This window comes from Nannobrachium achirus (genome assembly GCF_963921795.1).
Source record: "Nannobrachium achirus genome assembly, chromosome: 19".
NCBI classification, from domain to species: domain Eukaryota; kingdom Metazoa; phylum Chordata; class Actinopteri; order Myctophiformes; family Myctophidae; genus Nannobrachium; species Nannobrachium achirus.
The window spans coordinates 22,079,358-22,105,830 of NC_137826.1; the positions used below are offsets into that span (position 1 = coordinate 22,079,358).

The 26,473-nt window shown below is 40.6% G+C and overlaps 1 protein-coding gene across 2 annotated transcripts; it reads left to right on the plus strand.

Moving 5' to 3' along the window:
• Positions 1-26,188, plus strand: pygma (phosphorylase, glycogen, muscle A; the record flags this gene model as incomplete). 2 transcript variants are annotated; one of them, XM_080748387.1, is made up of 20 exons in its annotated part: positions 1-243; positions 2,791-2,892; positions 4,682-4,760; positions 5,502-5,605; positions 6,092-6,223; positions 7,534-7,645; positions 9,256-9,338; positions 13,346-13,489; positions 13,808-13,900; positions 14,433-14,579; positions 15,396-15,559; positions 16,617-16,731; positions 17,075-17,176; positions 17,283-17,430; positions 18,134-18,192; positions 18,438-18,579; positions 19,738-19,948; positions 24,567-24,701; positions 24,972-25,038; positions 26,039-26,188. In XM_080748387.1, the coding sequence occupies 20 exons, from the start codon at positions 1-3 to the stop codon at positions 26,186-26,188; spliced, it is 2,532 nt and encodes an 843-aa protein (XP_080604513.1). The 2 variants fall into 2 exon arrangements, with proteins under 2 accessions (XP_080604513.1, XP_080604514.1); XM_080748388.1 differs by lacking the exons at positions 2,791-2,892; positions 4,682-4,760 and having other exon boundaries at positions 5,585-5,605.
• Between the last annotated feature and the right edge of the window lie 285 nt (positions 26,189-26,473).

The window sequence follows — 26,473 nt, forward strand, 5'->3', positions numbered from 1 at the left end:
ATGTCTAAGCCTCTGTCAGACCACGACAAGAAGAAGCAGATCTCCGTGCGAGGCCTGGCCGGTGTTGAAAATGTTGCAGACCTGAAGACAAACTTCAACAGGCACCTCCACTTCACGCTGGTCAAGGACAGAAATGTGGCAACGAAAAGGGATTACTACTTTGCTCTTGCCAACACGGTGCGTGACCACCTGGTGGGCAGGTGGATCAGAACGCAGCAGCACTACTATGAGAAAGATCCCAAAGTAAGTATTCTCCATCACACCTGCATCGTCTCTAAGCCACCAAACCCTTAGTCACGTTGCACTACTACACAGAAGCAATTTACTACACAGAAGCAAATTACTTACAAGTGAATGGGTGTCTATATCAAAATAGATTCATTGCTTCTTCTTTTTTTAAGTGATCACTATGAAATGATTAAAGAAATGATTTACTTGCAAGATGAAAAACTGGTTATTTGATGTGTACTTTAATTCTGCAGTGCCCGTTACACTATTCATCCAAAAATTCCGTAATAAAAATGATAATCTCGCCAGAGTCGCCCCTTATTCTATTGCCAATAATTATAGATATTGTAGACATATATCTAACAGATGAGTCATCTCTATGATCTAAGAGAACTCATCTTCAGAACACTTAAGCAGGGATCTGTTAAATCAACAAATCTGTTCTAACAACACTCTGGTTATAGTGACTTTTCCACTATATACAGTACATAGCACTCCATCTGTAATGCCCTTCTTTACCAACAAGAAAAATATTTGTTTTAAAATTGTTTCAATGATTTCAGTCATTCCGATCAGGCACAACGGTGTTGTGTTACTGTATTTATTTATGTACTGTATGCATTTATTTATTTATTTTTACTTTGGTTTCTAGTAATGACCTTTTCTCTGCTGCATAGCACAGCCAATCTATAAGTGGCTCAGACAGACTCGTGTAAGAACCATGGCATGTCATGACATTTAAACTGCACTAGTGAACGCCTGCCTATGTTGTGTTGTTGAAACCTAAACCCCAACTGACCTTTTCTTTTCCCCATCTTGTCCTCAACATAAACATAATTTGTTTTCCAGTCTTTATCAGTCAGTTGAGCTGGTTCTCCCCTTCGCTTCATATCTTAAATCCCTCTTGAATGTCTGACTAGCTCCCTCTTGAATGTCTGACTTCTGAAAAATACCATCTATTAGCTAAACAACACACGCTACAACCTATAGAGCAGTGTTTCTCAAACTTTTGCATTTCAAGGTCTCCCCTTAACTCTGACAGTGTACCCAAATGAACCCGTTAGGGAATCCACTTAGGAAATCCACTTTGAGAACACTGCTATAGAGCTATTATAGAAGTTTCCAACCTTCATTTTACTGTCAGAAAATGTCACACGGGTTCAGGAAACAGAATGAGGCTTGGCTGTGACCGAGTTAATCCATTACACATGTCTAACATTGGAATCACATCACACCACATTATTTTAAGATACAAAGACGATCACTTGCAATACATCTCAGGGCAGACCGAAATGTACCAAATGCACTCGTCAACTCTATAAGATGATCAGTGCCAAAGCACACAGGAAAGGTCTGTGTATGTGCACTGTATGCATCCGGTTCAGCACAACGTACACATTCAATTCCTAAACTGTTGAACATATTAGGACACAGCCTCTCACCACTGACCATCTGACCTTCAAACTTTATCATCTTGTTAAGGAGTTATGGACTGAAAGGTCAAAAGTGATTCCCTCAAAGGTCAAACCAGAACCTTAGGAGAGGGGGGCTGTCCAAACTAAGAGTTACAGTTGGCACTGTATGTACAGCATTCTTAGTAAACTAATAGTCATAGGTATTGGTTGACTGCTGCATTAGTTGAGCTATTCAGCAAATCTGTAAAATGATGTTTGCGGCATACATTAAAAGAACGGCCTTTTCAGGTAGATTTGCAGGTACAAGAGCTCATCATTTTTCAAGAAATAATTCATTGAGCTTAAGCTAAGCTTAAATAAAACAACTAATTATTCCACTATGAGGGGATAGTTCACCTAAGGTTAATGATACTCATTGTTATTTACCTAGTACAATATCTTCTGTCATTCAATCAACACTTAGTTAGTTACACTGGAACGAGGCCAGTGGACAAAGTAGAGCATTACTTTATATTTACCCATTTACAGTATATCTATACCACTTCCCATGTGGATGCCCTCCTCTATACTTATGTCGTTGTACTACAATGAATGCATGGGTATCGTGCTGTCTGACCTTTTGAGCAACCTCCAGAGGAGCTATTTTTTGCCTCGGTCAAAATGTTGGCCGTTACGTAATACCCCAAAGCTATCTGCACCTATCCTCCCCTTCCCTTACTGTGCCCCTTCCTCCTCCTGTGTGTCTGTGTCACACCCCCGCTGTCGTACCAGTGCACAAAGCTAAATGGCAAAGGCTAAAGCCCGTTTCAGGTGTCACAGTGCTGACCGTAAAGCTGGCGTATTATAACTCCCCGAAGGGTTTCCTATACGGTTTTCCGAGTTAACCTTGTCACGACGACATTCAGTTTCTATAGTTTTACAAAGTCACAAAGAGTGTTTTACTTTTCACAAAAGTGTCTGGTCATTGCCAAATGTGTAATTCTCAAGCAAGCGATTGGATTACAGTGTGACCCACTGTGAATCTGCCTCTCATGACAACATAACAATTTTAACACTGTGTTAACCCACCTTCAAATTGCAAAATAAAAAGAGATCTAAAAGAATGTACTCCACTCATATCATGATTTGCTCATTTCCATCTCTATAGCGTGTGTACTACATCTCCCTGGAGTTCTACATGGGCCGCACCCTCCAGAACACCATGGTGAACCTGGGGCTGGAGAACGCCTGTGATGAGGCTACATACCAGGTGAGACATGCTAACCTGCCGGGGGGGCAGACCTCCATTCAGAAACACCCCCACTTAGAAACATCCCCATTCAGAAATACCCCCACTGAGGTTAGGGTTCATGCGAAGGTATTTGGCTGCGGGACCACCATCTGAAAAGATGTTGTGCCATGGACACACATCTAGAGAAATCCAATCAGAGTTACTCAAAAATGTTAAATAAATAGCTCATATAATAGCTGTGTAATAATAGTGTGTAATATAGCATGTCGTCGTTGTCGGGTGGAAACCTCGTATCTCCAAGTTTCAAATTTGTACGTTCTTTCACAAAGTAAAGCCCTGCTTCATCATACAAGGTCGTCGCACGAAAGTAGTGAAAACAGCAGATCTACAAGCACACAACGCCTCGCGGTATCGGCTGTTTTCACTAGTTTAATCATTTTTAAAATGATAAATGCAAAATGAACGGTTTTGGAACGGTTTTCATCCGACAACGACGATGTGACACTATATGGGGGACCCCCTGGAAACCCCTCATGGACACCTGGGGATCCCAGGACCGCACTTTGAGAACTACTGATCTAGCAGGTCCTTAGTCATAGTGCTCAGCTGCAGGCAATAACTGCAGCTCAGCTGTGGCTCTGTGCCTCTGTTTACGTTGCTATGGAAGCCGGAAGCTCCAAGCTAAAAATAAAAATAATATGCAGCATAAAGTTATGTCTGCATAATGCACAGTCACCCTGTCAGGGTTTTGCTTTTCAGTAATGACTGCCAAATTACTGTACATTGAAAGTATAAAATATCTTTTCGACATAATTTTACTCTATAGCTGTAAAACGTCACAAAGTGTTCTTACATATACAGTGTAACACCGTTTTAATTTGTGTTATGTTCAACCAGTGTTCATTTTGCTGACTGAAGATATGTCGTGAATATGGTCCAGTAGACCTGTATTTTAGTTTGATTGCGCTCTTGGTGTTGCACTCTAAAAATAGCAGATCTACAAGCCCACAACATTCCGCTATTTTCAGCATGCAAACAAGTAAGAATTGGGCATAATCATGGCCTGCCAAAATGCTCTTTTTTTAATCAAAATCAACTGTACTTAACTTTATTAACTAAAATAAAGGGCCATTCACATGAACACTATAACTATAAATATAAAAAATATAAATCGTTCTAAGCCAAGTGGATGGCAGTGTTCACATCAACTATTAAAAAGAAATACAACCCTTGCCAACCCCAACCCCCTAGGTGGGGTTGGCAAAAGGGCCTATCTGTGTGGAGTTTGCATGTTCTCCCCGGGACTCCTAGGGCAGATACCCTCACAAAAAGATGCAGTAATCCTGGTCTCTATAATGCCTCCCCCTGGCCAGCCGGGGCACCTGATGGAGGGGGAAAGGAACTGGTTGGAATAACGTGTTCCTTCCACACGCTATGTCCAACCGGGGAAGCTCCCCCCTGTCAGGTGAAAAGAAGCGGCCTGCTCACTCCTCATGCACTGACGTAAGCATGAGCTCAGTTCGGGGCCCTCCATAGGCTTGGCAGAGGGAGAGCAGAGCCCAGTATTACAACTTAGGCAATTGGCACTGTGTGAAAAAATGGGTTACAAAAATCGTGGGATAGAAATTATTAAAAAATATATATAAACACACACACTCACACACACCCAGTGGGATTCGGGAATGGCGCTTTAAGCCAAAACATTTCAGATGACTAAAATACGACTAAAACTAAATGAAACATTATTCAAAAGACTATGACTAAAACTAAATCAAACACTAACGCTGTGTTTCCACTGCCCTGGTAGTTGGGTCTGGACATGGAGGAGCTGCAGGACATGGAGGAAGATGCTGGTCTGGGTAATGGTGGTCTGGGCCGCCTCGCTGGTAAGCAGCTCCACTTGCTGGAATACATGCATCTTAAATCAGCTATAAGCAGCAGGGGTGTCGCAACACATTCTGGGCCCTGGGTACAAGGATTCGCTGCGGGCCCCCTCATGAATGTTCTTCATAGGGGGAGGGGGTTTAATCCATTTAGACTGGGAACGCATTATTATTACGCATTATGTTGTGCTTTAGCTATTGAAAATAACAGATATACAAGCTCACAGCTTGTAGATCTGCTATTTTTGAAAAATCTAGATTTTTTTGGTCAGTGGTGCTCAAACCTTTTCATGTGAAGGACCCCCAAAATGATAAGTATTTGGCCACGGACCCCCATCTCAAAGTTTTTAGTTCTAGGGATCCACCAGAAGCAACATTTCAGTTGGCTTCAAAAATACATATATTCAAAGATTTGCACTCATTTTCACGACTTTTCAAAAACGGTGCCGCGCTGCGAGCTTGTATATCTGCTATTTTTCAATAGTAAAGGCCAATCCACCTTGGGCCCTAGTAACTCAGTCCCACTTTTCCCCCCCATGTGACGCCCCTGATAAGCAGTGCTTCTCAACCCCTTTCCCTGTGACCCCACTTTGAAAACCAACGCTGTATTGCTTTCGACTCAGTGGATTTCCTTGCATCTGTTTGTTGTCCTTCGGTGGTTTCAGTCATTATAAATGAGATGAGCTCCCCTTAAAGCTCACATTCATTTTTCATGTTCTCCTCTCCTCTCCTCTCTGTTGCCAGCCTGCTTCCTGGACTCCATGGCCTCCCTGGGTCTGGCTGCCTATGGCTACGGCATCCGCTATGAGTTCGGCATCTTCAACCAGAAAATCCAGAATGGCTGGCAGGTTAGACACTGTCTAAAAAAAAACGTGTTGTTTTGTTTTGTTTTATTTTGTTTATTATTTTACCGATTATATTCTATCACGCAGAGGAGGCTGATGATTCATTTGTCGGATTGAGAAAAATGGAATTTGTATTCAAATGTATAACAGGAAAGGTCTGTACATACCGGCGAATTTGCGAAAGCGACGTGAATAAGCGAACCAAAAAAGCGAATTATACGCCAATTCGCTATTCGCCAATTCGCCGGCGGTGTGTACGGACCTTTACCAGATGTGTATCTGTGAGCACAGTCACACACAGACCTGCCTGGTTTACACTGCTTAATGTTTTGGGTTTCACCTCAATTAACTCCGGCTAGCCTTATACAGTATCACCATCTTCACCCTGATTCCTCCTCGAGAAACATCTCTATCTAAATGTGCTATTTTGTAACTCATTTCAATGCAGTGACCAAGTGCATTCCTCTGTTATGCTGCTTCATTGATAAGGTTGAGGAGGCTGACGATTGGCTGCGCTACGGCAACCCCTGGGAGAAGGCCCGCCCCGAGTACATGCGCCCTGTGCAGTTCTATGGCAGAACCGAGCACACCGATGACGGTGTGAAGTGGGTGGACACTCAGGTGATGACATGGCTTATATATATATATATATATATATATATATATATATATATATATATATATATATATATACGACACATACATACCTACTGTACATGTGCAGTAGTCTATCGATCTAGTTATCTAGTTACTACAGGGGGTCCTCCAATCTTTGTGTGATACAAACTTTTTTTATTAATATCAACCACTTGAACCCTAGCGTCCATATTCGGAGAACTTTAGACAAAAATAGCTGATCTACAAGCTCACAACGCCTCGCAGCAGGCGTTGTGAGCTTGTAGATCAGCTATGTTCGGCAAAGAGGTTTGGTGTAGAGGGGAAAAAGAGCAGATTTGTAGTACGGAGTGAAAGGTCAAGTTAATTAAGTATTGACGGTTCAAGTGGTTAAATATCTGAAACACAAATTGACATGAATCCAAAACACACTGATGATTGTGCAAACAATGAAACTGTATGGAATCTATGAAAAGGTTGTGAAGGTCCCTGCTTCATCTCTCTCTCAACTAAGGGGTCCTTGGCCTGAAAACGTTGAAGAACCCTGATCTAATCGATAATTATAAAAACATATATATATCAGTAATCAATCATTTAATGAAATAATTAATTGATCATCAAGCCCTGTTTTTGGCATGTCATTGTAGGCATAAAATGACCCCACAAAAGCTAAATACAATAGTGAAAATGTACGCTCTTTAAGTTCACAACGTATCGTGATGTGACGCATTGTGAGCTTATAGTATTACATTACGCTTGATTGATTTGTTGACATATGCAAAAAAAAAGTTCTCGATTAATTAAAAGAATACAGTAGGCCTAAATACTATTCTGTGGCTGTGTGTATTGTACTGTACAATTTACAAAGCCACAGAATGAATATTTGGCTATTTATATCCATGCCCACATATTTGAACTGAACCGCATGAGGCCTAGTGTCCCTATTTCAGGCATGTCATAAAAATAGCTCTATTTTACACTACATCTTTGAAAATGTGTTAAATGTTTGAAAACATTTGCATTTTGAGGGATATTTCTGCTTATAATGACATACCAAATAGTGGCGAATTATTATATTATTATATAGAATGCATTATTATATAGAATGCTTTATAATTTGTTATGGTTATTGTTATAAAGCATTGTGAGCATTAATGCGTTCTTATAACTATAATTATACAGTGTTATAAACCGATTATAATATGTTATTAGGTATTTTTATAATGCATCACAGACGTGGGATGCATAGCAAGTGTCCAATTTGAAGTATTTCCAAAATGCCAACTGTACTCAAGGTATGCATTTGTTCCTGACAGACTGTGCTGGCCCTGCCATACGACACCCCCATCCCTGGCTACAAAAACAACTTTGTCAACACCATGAGGCTGTGGTCTGCTAAGGCTCCATGTGACTTCAACCTTAAAGACTGTACGTATATGACTGTCTGCAATGTCCAGTGGTGGATGAAGTAGTCAATATATATATATATATATAGTATATCGTCGTTGTTGTTGGGTGGAAACCTTGTATGTCCAAAACCGTTCGTTTTGTAATTATAGTTTTAAAAATGATCTAAACTAGTGAAAATAGCCGATCTACAAGCACACAACGCCTCGCACCGCAAGGCATTGTGTGCTTGTAGATCTGCCGTTTTGGAGATACTTGGAGATACAAGGTTTCTGCCCGACAGTAACGATATCTAAGTCAGAGTACAGTATTTCTCAACTAAGTTGCTCAGTCAAATTTGTTCTGCACTTTTGAGTTAAAGTACTGTAGTAGACTACTTGCTTTTACTTAAGTATTCAAAAGTACAAATTACAAAGTACATTTAATAATGTATTCTATATTACAATTCATTATTTGACATAAACAATATTGTAAAAATAGGAGATCTACAGTACATGCTAGATCTGCGTACGAGAAATGTAGTGGAGTCAAAAGTACAGATACTCAAAAGGTACTCACGTACAGTATTCGAGTAAACATACTTTGTTACTGTGCACCAATGGAAATGTGCTGGACACGAACTTATAACTCATAATGACAGAATTATCCTTGTGCTACACTGATGCAAGTTCAAAATGCACATTTCATCCATTAATTACCATTAGCCGTTAGCTGAGAATTACAGCAATAGTTATCCGCATTTTAATTACATTTCTAATTAGAAGAGAACGAAATGATTTGAACCCACTTAGAATGAATGTCATTGGGCTAGGCTAGTGAGTTTGCACATATAAGGCTTGATTCACTATAGACCCAATCCAGCTTAATGACAAACGTGGTACGGTCACAGAAATAAATACATTGTAATGCTGTGCTACCATGGCAGAAGATTCCATCTATTCCTTTATATAATCGATTTCTCTATGGGTGTAATGAAAAGGTGTAGAAATAAGTAGCCTGGCCATAAATGACGCTATCAACATAAGACTCTCTGTCAGACCCATGCAGCTCCAACGGAGACTAAGATGATTAAAACCCATTTAGGCCTAGAATTATTGAATGCTTTAACCAGTGAAAAATAGTAGATATACAAGCTCACGCTGCATGCGATCTTGTAAATTGTGTACATTTTGCTTCACATGAAAAGGTTTGAGAACCACTGACATAGTAGTCTCTCAAGAACAGACTAACTGAGCTCCATTTAAGTGAAAAGGACCTTTTCTTTGACGATGGCTGGCCTGATTGCTGACATAGAAACATAAGGTTTTTCAAAAAATCTTAGAAGGATTCAAAAGACACCGATAGAATCGGGTCAAAATTCTAATTTTCACGATTTTTCAAAAATAGCAGACCGAGTGCCGCGCTGTGAGCTTGTATATCTGCTATTTTTCAATAGTTAAAGCATAAAATAATGATACACAATAATGTGTACCCGTTCTAAATGGGTTTTAAGAATTGTTTTACGTTTTTAATTATATATAGATTTCATTTTATTACTAAACCGTACTGTAGTCAGAATTTTAGTTTTTAGGTCTTTTAATTTTTAGGTCTTTTCATTTGTTTCAATTTGGTTTCTTTTTCCCATTCCACAGTCAACGTTGGTGGCTACATTCAGGCCGTGTTGGACAGAAACCTGGCTGAGAACATCTCCCGTGTGCTGTACCCCAACGACAACGTAAGAGCCCGCTCTAATTGCACCACCTGATCAATATACTCCATCTATGACATGAGGAACTGTTCACAGTGCCATTTTAGTGGAGAGTGGAGACACACTGTGTGTTAAAGGGATATTCCACTTTCAACAGGGAAACAGCTTATGGGCCTCTCTCCACACACACACCCATTGTAACTTCAAACTTCATTTTAACCATGATAGATTCATTAAAACACCCATTATTCTTTTCTGGTGACTCATACTACCATCCTAATATGTGAGCAGGCTGTGTTTTCTCAATAACCTTTTTCATTTATTTTTAATAATTATTTGGGAAAATGGAAAAAATTAAATACAAAAAATAATTATTAAAAATAAATGAAAAAAGTTATTGAAAAAACACGTCCTGCTCACGTATTAGGAGGGTAGTATGAGTCACCCAAAAAAATAATGGGTGTTTTTAATGAATCTATCATGGTTAAAATGGAGTTTGAAATTACAATGGGTGTGTGTGGGGAGAGGCCCTTGGCCTGGAGGGCCTGGTAACATTTACATCAAATATCTAAATATTGAATCAAGCAAATTAAAAACTGTTCAGGATGTTCATAAAAGCCTGATTAGACGATAAAATTACCAAAAGTTTTTTTGAAAGTGAAATATCCCTTTAAAACATCAAAATGTCTAGTTATCCATTTGACTAGTCATATTCTTCACAGTATGTTTCTCTTCATGCATTCATGAAACCCATACTCCCCTAAATCATATTTGCGCTACAATACACCAACAGTAGTACTATAATAGCCTAAAGCAAGGCTTAATATGCCATGGTCAGCAATAAAGAAACCACTGTGTCAGCAAGCAATAGACTGTGCACTCTAAAAAAATAAAATAAAAGGCACAGTACTGTGGCTATTTTTAGTGAGGTGTAAGCTACTGTACCACAACTCTACTAGCCATAACACAATATGATAAAAATGAATGTGGCCACCTTAGTTGCTGATAAACATCTATACATTGGTGGCTAACTCGTATCCTTTCCCTATAACCCAAGCAACCTTTTTTTTAATCTAAGGTCACCCCATAGCACCAATCTCTGATTCCTTCAGGGATATTTTGGTGGGATTTGAAAGATAACCCAGTAAATTGAGCCTTAACCACTTTCAAACTGGCATCTCTATTTTGGGTGTCATTATTTTTATTTTTCTCGGAAATAGTAGTTGTACAAATTCATGTGAGCTTGAATGGCTATGTTCGCTGTGTGATACCATTGTACGATAAAAGTATGCAGGCTTAATCACTTAATTCCTATTTCAAAAACAGCAAAATTGGAGAAGATCTAATAAGCTCAAAACCCGTTGTGATGGGAGAGCATGCGATGCACAGTAAGCTTGTAGATCTGCTATTTTTGACGATTTTCCTATAATGACATGCCCGAAACTGAGATGCCAGAATGAAAGTGGTTAACTCAAGTGAATCCTAATACAATTCCTATTTATTAAAAAGAAGACACCTTTAATTGTAGATCACTAATTTTTGGCAAGGTAAATAAGGCTTACACTAACTAAACTGCCAACATAATATACAGCACTAGGAGCAGTTAGGGTCTGCACATAAACGCCTCAGGGGCTTCATATATAATATGATTCTGTGCATGAATGTTGTGCTTATCATCAAATTCAGGCAAAGTATAAGGATTCATGAAATATGTATGAAATAAATGAGAGCATTACATTGAAGTTCTCGTTTAGTAAATATCCAAGTCTGGATGTGACAGACAAGGATAACTCTTTTAATCAAATCTGATCATGCGCTGCATGTTAATATGAAATCAAATATTTTCATTCGGTACCTGGTTGCTCAGACCATACACTCAGCATGAGGACCCGCGGGTTCAAATCCGACCACCATCTTGTCTCTCGTCTCTCTCTGCCTGGTACATAATAAAAACAATAAAATAATATACGGTTTATGGCTGCATCAACGATATTGATTGTTCTCAGCTGCCAAAACTACACAGACAGTAAAATGCAGTGTTTTACTAGCTTTGCAGCAGAACACCATTATCTTTCATCTATTCAGTAAGGAGTAGATATAGGAACACTAGAGCTGCCTGCTCAACTTCAATCTGACTCAGGACCTGTTTCATGTCATTTTCCCTTTGTATCCTATCCATACTGGTTCCCTCCACAGTCAAAATAATGCAGAAATACCTGAAGAAGAAAAGAAAGAAACTCAATAGCTTTTTGATCAAGACACAGATGTCGCCAAGGTTTCCTCTCACAATGAGAAGCCTGGCATCATCTTTGACTCCTAGGGAATTAGAATCAACAGCGAATAAAACCCGACCGCATCACTGTCGTTTGATGAAGATAAGGGCAGCTCCTGGGTCTGCCGTGGGGATTCCGTTAAAATGATCGTTTTAAAAGTTCCAAAATAAGGCTTACATAGTGAATCTCCCATAATGCTCTTAATCCTTTTCACTGTTCTATTTATATTACAATTCATGACCTGCCGCACAGTACAAAGATTTACATAAACAGTTGTCAGTAGAATAAAAAGGTATATTAAAAGACTTAACCTTTTACTGATTTCAGTCCATCGGGGGTTTCACCATTACTGCACTACTGACCAGCTGTCACCAATAAAGCTCACCATCAACAACAGCCTCACATGGGCGACACATTCTGATTCATGACAGGCTGGCTGTGTTTGAGTGCCTCATCCTCGAATGTTTGAAGTGCCTCTTCTTTGGCACCACTATGATGTCTGTTTATACCTCACAGGGCATGCAGTGGTTCTCAGACATTTCAAGAACCCCCGGTTTGATATGAGTTTTACGTCTGGGACCCCAGTCTACGCTGTCAAATCCTCAGTGTTCATTTAGCTCTGAGAGTGTACAAATGATGGAACCAAATGAACCCGTCCAGAGTCCATTTGGTTCCATTTATACACTCTCTCGGAAATACGGACGCATAACCCGGGGGATTCCTTCCTGGACCCCACTTTGAGACCCACTGACAGGGAACGGGGAAAGGGAGTCTGTACTGGTCCATATCATCGTTGTCCGATGAAAACCTTGTACGTCCAAAACCGTTTGTTTTGCATTTATCATTTAAAAAAAAAATTAAACTAGTGAAAACAGCCGATCTACAAGCACACAACGCCTCGCACTGCGAGGCGCACAAGCACACAACACAACGCCTCGCACTGCGAGGCGTTGTGTGCTTGTAGATCTGCTGTTTTCACTACTTTTGTGCGACGGCACATTTGAAACTTGGAGATACAAGGTTTCTTCCCGACAGTGACGATATATAGAGCTACTTTTTCTGCATTTACCCAAAAGATGGCTGCTCAGATGGCTCAGATGAGCACATGGGGGGAGCTAGGGGTTATGCTCAGTCTAGCTCAGGGCAAGCCGGGGGAGTCAATCCGGTGACCTTGTGATTCCCAGACGGCCTCTCTACCCACTCAGCCACGGCCCCAGGTTTACAACGCTGCATCATAATATACCACAGTTGTACATGCACACACTAGCCCACATATTCTAATCTGGATATAGTTTCAACTACTCAAATCGACCTGTGACGGCACCTTTACCATAGGCATTAGCACTTTAAATCAAACAATATTGTATTCAGACTTGATTGATATTATTTTATTATGATTGAGACTGAAGAAAACATTGAAAAAAACTATTTTCATGAACAGAAAACCCTGCACACTGGTCTTGCTTAGCAGCTTGTTTTTTTATTTAAATTGACAGACGTTTGGCTCCCACTGGGCCTTCATCAAGAGTGCCTTGATGAGAGTCTCTTGATGACGGTCCAGAGGATAGCACTTAAATGCATTACTTTAAACACCTACTTCCATCGTGTCCCTTGGTGTAAAAATGTGTCTTGTGCATGTAGAGCTATGGGCATTTACAGTATATGCATAAAAGCAACACAGTAGGAATGGGGGTAAAAGTGTATAGTCTTGCCTGCATGCAGAACAGTTCAGTGATAGATCCGACATGTTCTGATCCACAGTTCTTTGAGGGCAAGGAGCTGCGTTTGAAGCAGGAGTACTTTGTGGTGTCTGCCACCCTTCAAGACATCATCCGCCGTTTTAAGGTCTCCAAGTTTGGCTCCAGGGACATCGTTCGTACAGACTTCAGCAGACTGCCAGAGAAGGTGAGGAAAAGTTCAGAAAGAAAAGATTGTGGAAAAAAGTGCTTGATATATATATATATATATATTTTTTTTCAATGTATCCTTTTCATTCATTTGACAGGATGTCACATGTCACCCAGTAAAATCCTGAACGTTAATTTAACTCGGAGAGAGTGCAAATGGAAATAAATGGACGCTTACAGGTCCATTTGGTTCCATTTGTACTCTTATCGGAGTCAGGGTGATTGATTCCCTTTTGTTTGCTGGCGCTCTCAAACTGGAGTTTACAAATTGCTTCACAACAAGATAATGAATGTGATGAATGTGTGGCACACACAGGTCGCCATTCAGCTGAACGACACTCACCCTGCCATGGCCATCCCTGAGCTGATGAGGGTGCTTGTAGATGAGGAGAAGCTGGGATGGGATGAGGTGAGTTGAGCTGATGAGGGTGCTTGTAGATGAGGAGAGGAAGCCGGGATGGGAGGAGGTATTAAAGCACCAAGAGCAGCAAGAGCTGAACTCGAAGTGTTTTCCCCACTTTCCGCTATTCTTTGTCATCACTGAGGTATTTTGTTACATCTTTTGGAGGAGGGTGTTTCAGTGGCAAATGAACAGCAGAGGGCAACAAAAATACAAATTGTGTGTGGCTTTCTGATATGAATATTGATGTTGCATGTTTTAGTCATTTTTGTATATTCATCCCACCGTGTTTATTTGTGAATCATGATTATGATATCAGGACACAATATATTAATTCACATAACATTCCTTTATTTAAGATGTTTTAACTGCTAACGTTGCTAAATGTGAGTCTTGACTCATGGTGTAGAAAAGCTTTTCTATTGTGTTACTGCATACATTGCTCCTGAAATTCTGCAGTAATTGGGATTAACTACTGTATTATTTCCCCCTCCCCCTCAACAACATGTCTTTTCCCCTCTTGCTTTGTGTCTCTGTGCAGGCCTGGGATATCTGCAATCGTACTTGTGCCTACACAAACCACACAGTTCTCCCCGAGGCTCTTGAGCGCTGGCCCGTTGATCTGTTTGCCTACTTGCTGCCCCGTCACCTGGAAATTGTCTATGAGATTAACCGCCGCCACCTGGAGGTGAGTGGTGTACACTGCAATGCATTCTATCCACCCTGGATTTCCTATTGCACACATCCAGAAGCAAGAATCGATAGGCTCAATTTGGTGTAGCACAGTGGTTCCCAAATGTTTTGATTTCAAGGACCATAACTCTGAGATTGTAAAAATGGAACCATACGACTCCATTTGGTTCCATTTTTTTTTTGTTACACTCTCCATTTGTACTCTCAGACCAATAAAGGGCCATATGGAACGCCTTCAAGGACACTTTGAGAGACACTGGTGTAGCAGTTTCCAGAGAGCCAACATGTACAATCAGCACTCTGACTCTGTTTGACTAGAATGGAACAGAGCCTTAATCAGTATCATTGGTAACACATTCTTAACAGTTATACAATTATATTGATTACTCCCAATTAATCGAATAATGTGGAATTGAATCAATTCAATCTTTTATTAGCGGACTCAGGTCCATTGACAGGGTACAAGGAATAGACAAAAGAAACACGGCTATGATCAATTATATTTTTGTAATAATATCAATGAACATACTCTACACTACAGTCTACAGTATATAGACAGTGAAACTGACAAAAACAGGCCTGAAGGGATTAAAAAAACAGGAAGGGCATTTTGTGCCATATGACAATATTACATAAACACACACACACACACACACACACACACACACACACACACACACACACACACACACACACACACACACACACACACACACACACACACACACACACACACACACAGACAGACAGACAGTAGCAGTGTATACTGTATACAATATACTTATACATGCTTTTTGTTCACTTTCTCCAGAATGTTGCTGCCAAGTACCCTGGTGATAATGGCCGCCTGTGCCGCATGTCTCTGATTGAGGAGGGCGACCAGAAGAAGATCAACATGGCTTTCATGTGCATCGTGGGCTCACATGCTGTCAACGGTGTGGCCAGGATCCACTCTGACATCCTCAAAGCCACCATGTATGTCGTACCCGCATGTCACTCCAAGAAGCCTGATTTACACTTTGTTGTACGACAGAGCATAAACTAGGCATAATGACACATCACACAGTACAATCCTCCTTCCTCAGTGTTAAAGCTGCAATCCACGATAACCTTTTGTGAAAGCTTGTACGTCCAAAACCTCCCTTTTTGTTATTATTTACAAACAATTTAAAATTGTGAAAAAAGCCGATCTGCTATTTTCAATACTTTTGCATGATGATGTAGGGCTTCTTTAATTGTCCAAAAAACATATCTGAAACTTGGAGATACAAGGTTTCTGCCTGACAGTGACGATATGACACCACATTTCTGCCGTTCTGCCAACTCTGAGAGATATTGTGCATCCATGTGTCCTACCTACGGCTACCCGACCCCAGAATGAATGGGTAGAGAGCCCACCTGGGAAGCAGAAGGTAGAATTCGAAAAGAGAATTGATTGATAGAATACTTAATTAATAAGATAATTAACAGTACAGAATAGTACAGCTAAAATTATAACACAAAAAGCCCCAGGGGCTTGTTTCCATTGTGGTCCTTTGTACTCAATTCAATAGTAATTCATAATACTATATATATACTATATATACTATAATACATACTGGGATGAAGCTCAGTAACATCATAAAGGAGGGGTGGGGGTGGGGGTGGGGGGGCAGAGGATTGTACTATCAAGATGTTCGGGGAGTTAAGCTATGTCCACATGTATTTTGAGAACAGGACTCCTTTTAGATTAGTTTTGAGTTTGGGTAAGGAGTTAGAACCTTTATGTATTTATAGGTCATTCCATCCATATTTTGGTGGCAGCATAGTAGAATGAATTGAGACAAAACCTGTCGATTCTCACTCTGTGTCTCAGAGGCGGCCTTTCAGAAAGCTGCCTACCACAGACTAAATAGACAAAAATGCTACCATCTAGGAGCAAATACATGAAGATTCTTTGAAAAGTGGTCCTTTAATTGCCCAGCCCTATAACAGAGTAATAATACGTAGTAACATGATAATTTAACTGTTTGTTTCTCTTCCCTGCTTGCAGTTTCAAAGATTTCTATGAGATGGAGCCAGAGAAGTTCCAGAACAAGACCAATGGCATCACTCCTCGTCGCTTCCTGTTGATGTGCAACCCTGGTCTGGCTGAAGTCATTGCTGAGGTGGGTCCTGACTGTCATATCATCGCTGTCGGTTGGAAACGTCGTCTCTCCAATACCGTTCCTTTTTGATTATCAATTTAATAGAGAAAATAGCTGATCTGCAGGCTAACAATCTACTATTTTCACTCTTGTCATTGTCAATGACGAAGTAAGGAATTAACCTACTAATATACATCATCATACAGTAAATTTGACAGTTGTTCATTGATTGTGGAAACTGGAATGGTGATATTACAGTTAAGCAAAATGTTAGAAATCTAGAGCACTACAGCACTACCAAGATACCAACCTACCAAGAATGCAACACATAAAATAAACTGTTTTGTGACTTTGTGTTTGTTAGAGAATCGGAGACGAGTTCGTTCGTGATCTTGACCAGCTGAAGGGTCTGTTGGAATTTGTGGATGATGAAGCATTCATTCGTGACATTGCTAAAGTCAAGCAGGTGAAGTAACCAATGGATCGTATTATCTTGCAGGGACAAAAAAAACACATACACCTCTATACACGACACTGAGGTTTGTAACCTACGCTATCTTTTACTAATGTAGGAAAACAAGCTGAAGTTTGCTGTCCATCTGGAGGAGCACTACAAGGTGAAGATCAACCCCAACTCCATGTTCGACATCCAGGTGAAGAGAATCCATGAATACAAGAGACAGCTGCTCAACTGCCTGCATATTATCACCTATTACAACCGTAAGTTGGGTTAACACCATTTAACCTGGCTGCACATTTAATTCAGATTGAAATATTGCAGAGGTTCGGGACATTACAGTAACTCTGAAGAGTTATGGCGGTCTGTCAGTGGTATGTTCTACCGTGTTACACTACACTACAGTATATGTAGTGTGACCTGCAAAAATTGTTTGCCAAGCTACAAGCGTAGGTAGCCCTTGCACTCATTGATCCATAACATGTCCTGCATTCATCTGCAAACTCTATTTGGTTCTTTACCTGGGGACTCCCTGGGATCCCCTCAAGGACGAATACTTGTAAAGCAAAGCCCTGCTTCACCATACAAGGCTATCGCACAACAAGTGAAAATAGCAGATCTACAAGCACACAACACCTCGCATCACGAGGCGTTGTGTGCTTGTAGATTTGCTGACATACAAGGTCTCCACACGACAACAGTGATATATACAGTACTGGACACATGGTGTGACCAGAAGTTATGAGACCAGGACAAAATCAGAATGGATAGGAATTGAACATGCATCTCGTATCACTGTGCACAGACGTCAGTCTATCTGATAAAGTAGTTGATGGTCACCGTATCAGTGGCATTACTTATGCTCATTGCTTATGCGTACTGTATGAGGGATTCACCACATGTGATGTGTGTACTGGGTCAAGCAGATAACGGTCATAATTCATAACACCCGTCTCACTCTCTCAGGTATCAAGAAGGAGCCAAACAAGGTGTGGACTCCCAGAACCGTTATGATCGGAGGCAAGGTACGTTGATTCTCAACTATTTACACAACACTATAAGTTTTACGGTAAATTACTCTTGCTCTAAGATCTCTGGCTTTGCCCACTATGGTTAACCACTCATCTTCATCATGGTGAGTGGTTAACCCATAGAGCCCCATACATAGAGTGAAGCTCATGAGAAATAGAACTGTAACATCCCATCCTCCCACACCCACATCCCACACCCTCAATTCATCCTTAATGCGTGCTTGTCTGCCTCCTTGCAGGCTGCCCCTGGGTACCACACTGCCAAGATGATCATCCGTCTGATCACTGCCATCGGTGAGGTGGTCAACAACGACCCAGTGGTTGGAGACCGTCTCAAAGTCATCTTCCTGGAGAACTACAGAGTCACACTGGCTGAGAAAGGTATGTAACTCTAACATCTCTCTCTCTCTCTCGCTCTCCCTCCCTCTCTCTCTGAATAACGATTACTCCCACTCCACCCACCTCCTTCACTGTATCTACAATTACATTTGGGCCATTCAGTCGACACTGGCACTGCGATAGACTTCTTACAGAGACTGCCATTTACAACGGGGTGTCTATTCGCATGCTCATTATCACATACATATCGCCCCAACACATAAAGAACACTTAATGATACAGTCTCACACACTACAGTACAGTACAGTACAATCATAATTACAGCAGTCATGAGTCATTCTACTGGCCCTCCCTTGTTTATCTGCTACCCCTGAGGCACATACTGTGGCTTTCAAAACTAATGACCTCAATGTGACAATTTGTCGTGCTGGCCGAAACACTCATGGGCACGAACGCGCGCACACACGAACACGCACAACACAGCTATACCCGGCGGTGCACAAAGTACTCCACCCCAGTACTTGTGTGGGTTAATTCATAATGTACATTCTCCCCTTCCAAAACATGCAGTAGAGTCAACAGTACAATATTGTTTTTTAAAATGTGGTGGAGTGAAAGTATGTGTGTGTGTGTGTGTGTGTGTGTGTGTGTGTGTGTGTGTGTGTGTGTGTGTGTGTGTGTGTGTGTCCTGAACAACAGCGCCCTTGTGTGGTCACAAAAGGTCCTGTAGGCTACAGACACGCAGACACGCAGACAGACAGACCCACACACACGGCCACGTATAGGGAGCTCCACACAGCTCCAAAAAGAAAAAAGAAGCAAATACTCAAATAAAGCACAGATACTCAAAAATAAAAGTAAAACGTCACTGTCGGGCAGAAACCTTGTATCTCCAAGTTTCACATTTGTACATTATTTTCGTAAAGTAAAGCCCTGCTTCATCATACAAGACTGTCGCACAAGACTAGTGAAAATAGCAGATCCACAAGCACACAACGCCTCGTGGCGCGAGACGTTGTGTGCTTGTAGATCTGCTGTTTTCACTAGTTTAAATCATTTTTAAAATGATAAATACAAAAGAACGGTTTTGGACATACAAGGTTTCCACCCGACAACAACGAAATGTACTTTGTTACCGTCCACGACTGGCTGTAGCAGCTGGCATTCACTGCAGTTACACTAACGCCTTCCTCTCTGCAGCCGTCCCTGCGGCTGATCTGTCTGAACAGATCTCCACGGCGGGCACAGAGGCGTCCGGCACCGGCAACATGAAGTTCATGCTCAACGGTGCCCTGACCATCGGCACCATGGACGGCGCCAACGTGGAGATGGCCGAGGAAGCTGGCATGGACAACATCTTCATCTTTGGCATGAGGGTGGAGGACGTCGACGCCATGGACGCCGCCGGCGGGTAAGGAGCGCTGGGTAACAGTGAATCAACGGCAGTGATTCAGGGAACAAAACGTTAGACCGAGGCCTGAGGCATATGGTGTCCAATGTTGATCCCAATGTTGTGGAGTCCAAGACCCATGTTTTGACCAATATTTTGTCAAAAAGTGGAAGTTATTCTTATCATTTTGAAAAACTTTAATTGATTAAAGATTCAAATTGAGAACATATACTGTAACTATAAAAAAAAATAGAAATAAAGTAAACACAAAGTGGGCCCCAGTTACCTCATGACAAGGTAACTACACAACCCAAACCAAAACCAAAGTGTAATATATACTTGGTTGCCAGTCTACAAACTCACAATGCATTGCATTGTGTCATGTTGTGAGCCTGTAGATCTTCTTTTTTTGCAATCCCCAGAAAGCTCTTACATGCCCATAATGACATGCCCAAATAGGGACACCTGGTTGAAAGTGGTCAGTATAGATTAAAAATGTAGCTTACATTTAGACTTGCAAACACACTTGGCATGTGTTTGTAAATGAAGGGTGCACACAGCCTTTGAGCTGAAACTCTGCAGCCTGCTTTTGTTTGGATTGCTGATCTCTTAAATGCTGCGTGCCCTTCATATTGTAAATTGCATGATCGGGAGCTTAAGCCTCTTGTGATGATCTGTAGCAGCCACTCTAAGTGCACTTTGAAGAAGGAAAATGAGAGACCTTTTATCCGAGAGCCTCTTTGAATAAATTAGATTACCTATAATGGATGTCTGAAGGATATAATATCCCAGGCCACACGCCAAGGGTCAAATTGACATCATTTGAATAACTACAGAACATTCCTAGATAAAGACCCAGTACCATGAATAATATTCTACGGCAAATTATTGTATTCAGGAGCCCAGTAAGAGTGGAAGTTACGATCTTCATCTCAGGACCCAACGTCTACTCTTATAGAACCTTTCTTCATCTGATCAAGTACAGGACTTATTAAGGCGCTTACTCTACAGGTTTAGGATTAAAATACTGCCGGTACCTTTTTTTTCTCTCTCTCCTACTATATGCTTTGCCTGTCTAAGACTTCCAACGATCTGTCTGAAAATAATTTGGAATCGTTTTGTCTTAAAAAAGAAAAAAGTAATCCTATCCTATATTAAAATTGCCTTAAGGCAGGTGGGCACCACAGGAATGGTGCCATCTTATGATGATCATTAGACCCATTGCTGACGTGTGTGTCTAGCATAAAATGCTGGATGAGTGAGAACTTTCTCAAACTAAATGAGGACAAGACAGAAGTTCTCATAATTGGTTCTACTGCGCAGAGAGAATCAATAATAAGTAGACTTGGTAACCTGTCTAAAGAAAGTAACACTTCTGTAAAGAACCTGGGAGTGATCATTGACGCTGAATTGAATTTTAATACACACATTAATCATGTCACCAAGATTGCCTTCTTTCACCTTAGAAATATTGCGCGAATTAGAGCCTATCTAACATTGGACGATGCAAAAACGCTGATCCACGCTTTTGTTTTCTCTCGGCTTGATTACTGCAACGCACTTCTCTCTGGTCTGCCAAAGAAAACAACTGACAGTTTGCAACTTGTTCAAAATGCGGCAGCCAGAGTTTTAACTAAAGCTAAGATGAGAGAACATATTACTCCAGTCTTAGCGTCGCTACACTGGCTCCCGGTTGTTTTTAGGATTGATTTTAAAATTATTTTACTTGTTTATAAAGCTCTAAATGGTCTGGCACCTTCGTACCTCTATGACTGCCTGCATAGATACGTTCCAAACCGCCCACTCAGGTCTTCTAGTGCTGACCTACTCGATGTGCCTAAAATGAAATATAAAAAATATGGTGAAGCAGCTTTCTGCTTCTACGGACCGACAGTTTGGAATAAACTCCCACTACACCTAAGACAGGCAGCCTCTGTGGATAGCTTTAAAGCACAGCTCAAGACCTATTTCTTTACTCTTGCTTTTAGCTGAATTATTTTTTTATCCCTTTGATGCTATTGACGTCCACACTGTTCTGAAATTGTTCTTCAATGTTTTATGTTTTTATTGTTCTGCTTTATTGTATTCATGTGTATTTTATTTTTTCTGTTAAGTAACTGTGCTTCATTTTCTGCTCTGTAAAGCACTTTGAGCTGCATTTCATGTCATGAAAGGTGCTATACAAATAAAGCTTTATTATTATTATTATTATTATTACTGTGAGGACCAATTATGAAGATAGGTTGAAGTGCCTCGCTTGAGGCTATTTTAACCATCGTTTTCTCCACTCTCCGCACCTGGGGAACTTCCATTTCAGAGATACATGTGCCATGCACTCACTTTTTAATAGTGGAAAGTACTGCTTCATGTATAATCTTTGTCATACAGGCTAACATCATTGGCAGTTTTCAATAAAGGGGCAAAGAATAGAGATAGAAAAGAAGGAAAACAAATATTCCTAATTTGGGTCAAATATATACATATACAGTATATTATACACGGTAAGGTGCATGGTTAAAATAAATGGCAATGGAATGAAGCAGTTAAAATAGCAGCAGATATAGTAACATAAATGATTTACTGTATGTGTATACAAAAGCCATGTCAATTCCATGAAGGCAGTAGACTCCCTTTCTTGTGGAACTTCTATAATAGCCTATAATAACTTTCTGTCTTACTGCACCAACATTGTTGTTGTGAAGCCATTTTAAGTATTTATAAAGATCTGTATTTTTAATTTGGCATAGAAGACCAGCCTAAGATAATAGATGGACTGACTGGCCAAGTCACAAGCTAGCGTCTCTCTACCGGTATACCGCAGATTCTGAGAAATGCTCACAATTTATGTGTACTGTACCTTCTATGCACAAGAATTGTAAAAAATAATAACAACTAGAAGTCTACAAACTCACAATGCATTGCATTGTGTCATGTTGTGAGCCTGTAGATCTTCTTTTTTTGCAATCCCCAGAAAGCTCTTACATGCCCATAATGACAAGCCCAAATAGGGACACCTGGTTGAAAGTGGTCAGTATAGATTAAAAATGTAGCTTACATTTAGACTTGCAAACACACTTGGCATGTGTTTGTAAATGAAGGGTGCACACAGCCTTTGAGCTGAAACTCTGCAGTTTCAGCTCAAAGAAGCAGTGCTCTTCCGAGCACAGGTCTCCACCAGGCCAGGCGGCCTGTTATAGCGCCACCATGAGGCTGAATTGAAAAGTTTGAAGTGGCATTTCTTCCTCTGCCTAGTGGGAATGTGCGTGCACAATTTCACAAAAATTGCACGCTGTGTTCCTGATTTGAGGCATTTTGTTCAAAACTGACCAATCTTACAGACTTTGAAAGCCAATTTCAGCCAATCAGGATGGAATATGGACAATCAGACAGATCCATGTCGATCACATGACTGTAGAGATACTGTCTACCGATTTGCGTGATTTTTGGACAAAATCTGTAGGAGTACTGGCCAAAAGGTAGTTTTGCACAAATTGGCCTCCTGGTGGCGCTAGAACAGGCTCATGCTCCTGCCTTCGGCTGGTGGAGACAATAATACAAATTGTTAGAACGCTATCATTTAAGCAAGTAGTTTCTGAAAGACAATTCATACTGCAACAGTGGACTGGAGGTAGACTAGACATGATGATTGATAGAACAGGGAGCAGCTCAACTCCCAACACAGACAGTGATGCACGTGGTCTGATGCTTTCTGTCTTTTCCCCCCTTTTTATGTGACTGTTACTCTTTAACCACATGAACTGTTGCATCCAATTCTTGGCACGTCGACGTAACAGGCAAACATTAAGAAGAAAACAGCCAATCTACGAGATCGTAGATCGGGCCGGCTATTTCCAGCAAAGACATTTAGAGTAGTGTGGAGGGACAACAGGAAGGGTCCAAGTAGTAGCCTGGAACCAGACCAATCTGCCTGGGCAAAAAAAACTTGCCCTTACAGTGAGGAATTAGTATGAGCAACGCCAGGCTAGCCAAGTAGAGCCTTGGAAGTAGGGATGGGACGATATGAAAATTTCATATCACGATTATTGTGACAAAAGAAATCGCGATGTACGATATTATCGCGATAATCAATATCCATTATCCATGTGATAAATAGCAGATCTACAAGCTCACAACGCGTCGCATTGCGACGTGTTGTGAGCTTGTAGATCGGCTATTTTTTGGCAAAGACATTTGATAGAGAGTGAAAAAAGAGAGACTGTATCAAGTACGTATATTATCAAGTACCTTTTACCATTATAGAGGGTTTAAATGGTACCGGATACGCAGCTCGGCAAATAAAAGGTGAATTGATCCCAGTGCATGACGGAAGACGATATCACGATAAATTAAATCCCCACAATACGATTATCGTGAGTATTTTTTTATCACGATAAACGATAATATCGCGTATCCTCCCATCCCTACTTGGAAGACCCCTGGCAATGACATACAGTACGTAGTACGTAATGTATAGTTTAAATGGTTAAAGAGCACAAATGGACTCCATATATCATACATGACATACTCAGCGATTTCTTTTAATCACTACCGTTGGTTAGACCATGCTAATAGCACTTGTACAATGAGGGTGTAGTGATATATATATTTTCTTTGTTGTTGTCTATTTTGTCTTGCATAGATACTGTGCTCAGACATACTACAACAGCATCCCTGAGCTGAAACAGTGTATGGACCAGATATCTGGTGGGTTCTTCAGCCCAAAGGAGCCTGACTTGTTTAAGGACATTGTGGACTTGCTGATGCACCACGACAGGTAAGCGCAAACCTAGCATTAAATCCCAGCTTATCCTTGTTCAACAAAATTGACATTTTCAACCATAAACATGCCATTTTAACTTTTTTACTGTCTAAACTAAAACACCAGTGCACCAAGATATGTACACAAAAATAATGGTCTTATTGTCTTGGTCAGTGCAGTGTGACGTGACTTCACTGTACTCTCGTATGACGGTTGGGACTGTTGTAAGAAGCATTGTATAGTGTAATTTAATTATTGTAACAATATTGAATATGTTACTTTCAGATTCAAGGTGTTTGCTGATTATGAAGACTACATTAAATGCCAGGAGAAAGTCAATGAACTGTACAAGGTAAGTACAGTACAAAGTACTTACAGTACACAAGATAAAGTCTAAATTACCCGATAATTCTTTGCACAATACACAATACTTATTGATCAGATCAGAATAATCATCATCATCATCAGAATAATGTGGACTGGATTATAGGCTGCTGATATATCTTATGATTCAATTCAATTCAGTTTGATTCAATACTGCATCACCTTGTTAATGGAGGTTGCTAGGAAATGTTCTCAATGTGCTCAGGACAAGCACAGGAAAGGAGATTTGTTAGACATTATATAAATGAATGAATGAATACATTATTGAGCTAAGGAATTAATTAAAATGTTATATCTCATCAGCTTGTGATCTATGCCATATGAGATTAGTTTCATTTCATAAATCACATAATTCGATACTGTACATTGCTCTAATTAATACATAATAATGACTGTCTGCTACTGTGTAGATATCAGCTGCAGAATGACATTAAAATGGAGCACTTTAATCCTTTTGGCTTATTAAGCTGCATACATATATGAGTACACAAACGATTCCCAACGTGTGGGCCGAGACGGAGCCATGAGGCTATTGCAAGTAAGATAATATAACATTAATAAAAAATATATTAAAAAAAAAGATCACGTCTTAAAATATATAAAGCATGTATATTAAAATAAACATGCTCTGAAAATGCACGCTACCCACTACCCATCTGAGCTCTTAACAAGGCAGCTGAATGGCTGTTAAGTGGTCAGATGGGTGGGCACTGTGGGCAGTGAACACTTTTGAGATTTCCAAGTGGACCCTGATCCAGAAGAGGTCTGGAAACACTGACGTATATATTATGTAATACCCACCACTACAATACTTACAGTATGTATATTTTGAGAAACAGAATGGCACAACCTTGTGAGAAACCAAGAGCACAACGCTGAGCCTTCAACTCATCTTCAACAAACAAGACAAAAACCTTGGAATATCAACTGATGAGGAGATTAATCATTCATTCTCCTTCTCCCACCAGAACCCCAAGGAATGGACCAAGAAGGCAATTTACAACATCGCCGGCAGTGGAAAGTTCTCCAGTGACCGCACGATCGCCCAGTATGCTAGGGAGATCTGGGGAATGGAGCCCACCATGGAGACTCTTCCTGCCCCTGATGAGAAAATCTAAGCCACTTACCAAACACCCAACCCAACCCAGTCACTCCCACGCCACAGACGCTGTTAGAATATGCAGATAGAGCTATTGTAGACATCTGACTTGTTACTTCAGACTTTCTGAACTAGTGCGTTCTTTGGCTCCATTCCACAGAATGTATTGTATTCAGCTTAGCCTGATTCCATTCACTTGCATTCTCAAATTTAGCATGATGCCACTGGTCAAAAGTCAACAAGTGCTGCATGTTTGCTAGACAGTTTTACGTCTCCCAACTTCAGATACAGTAAAATACATCTA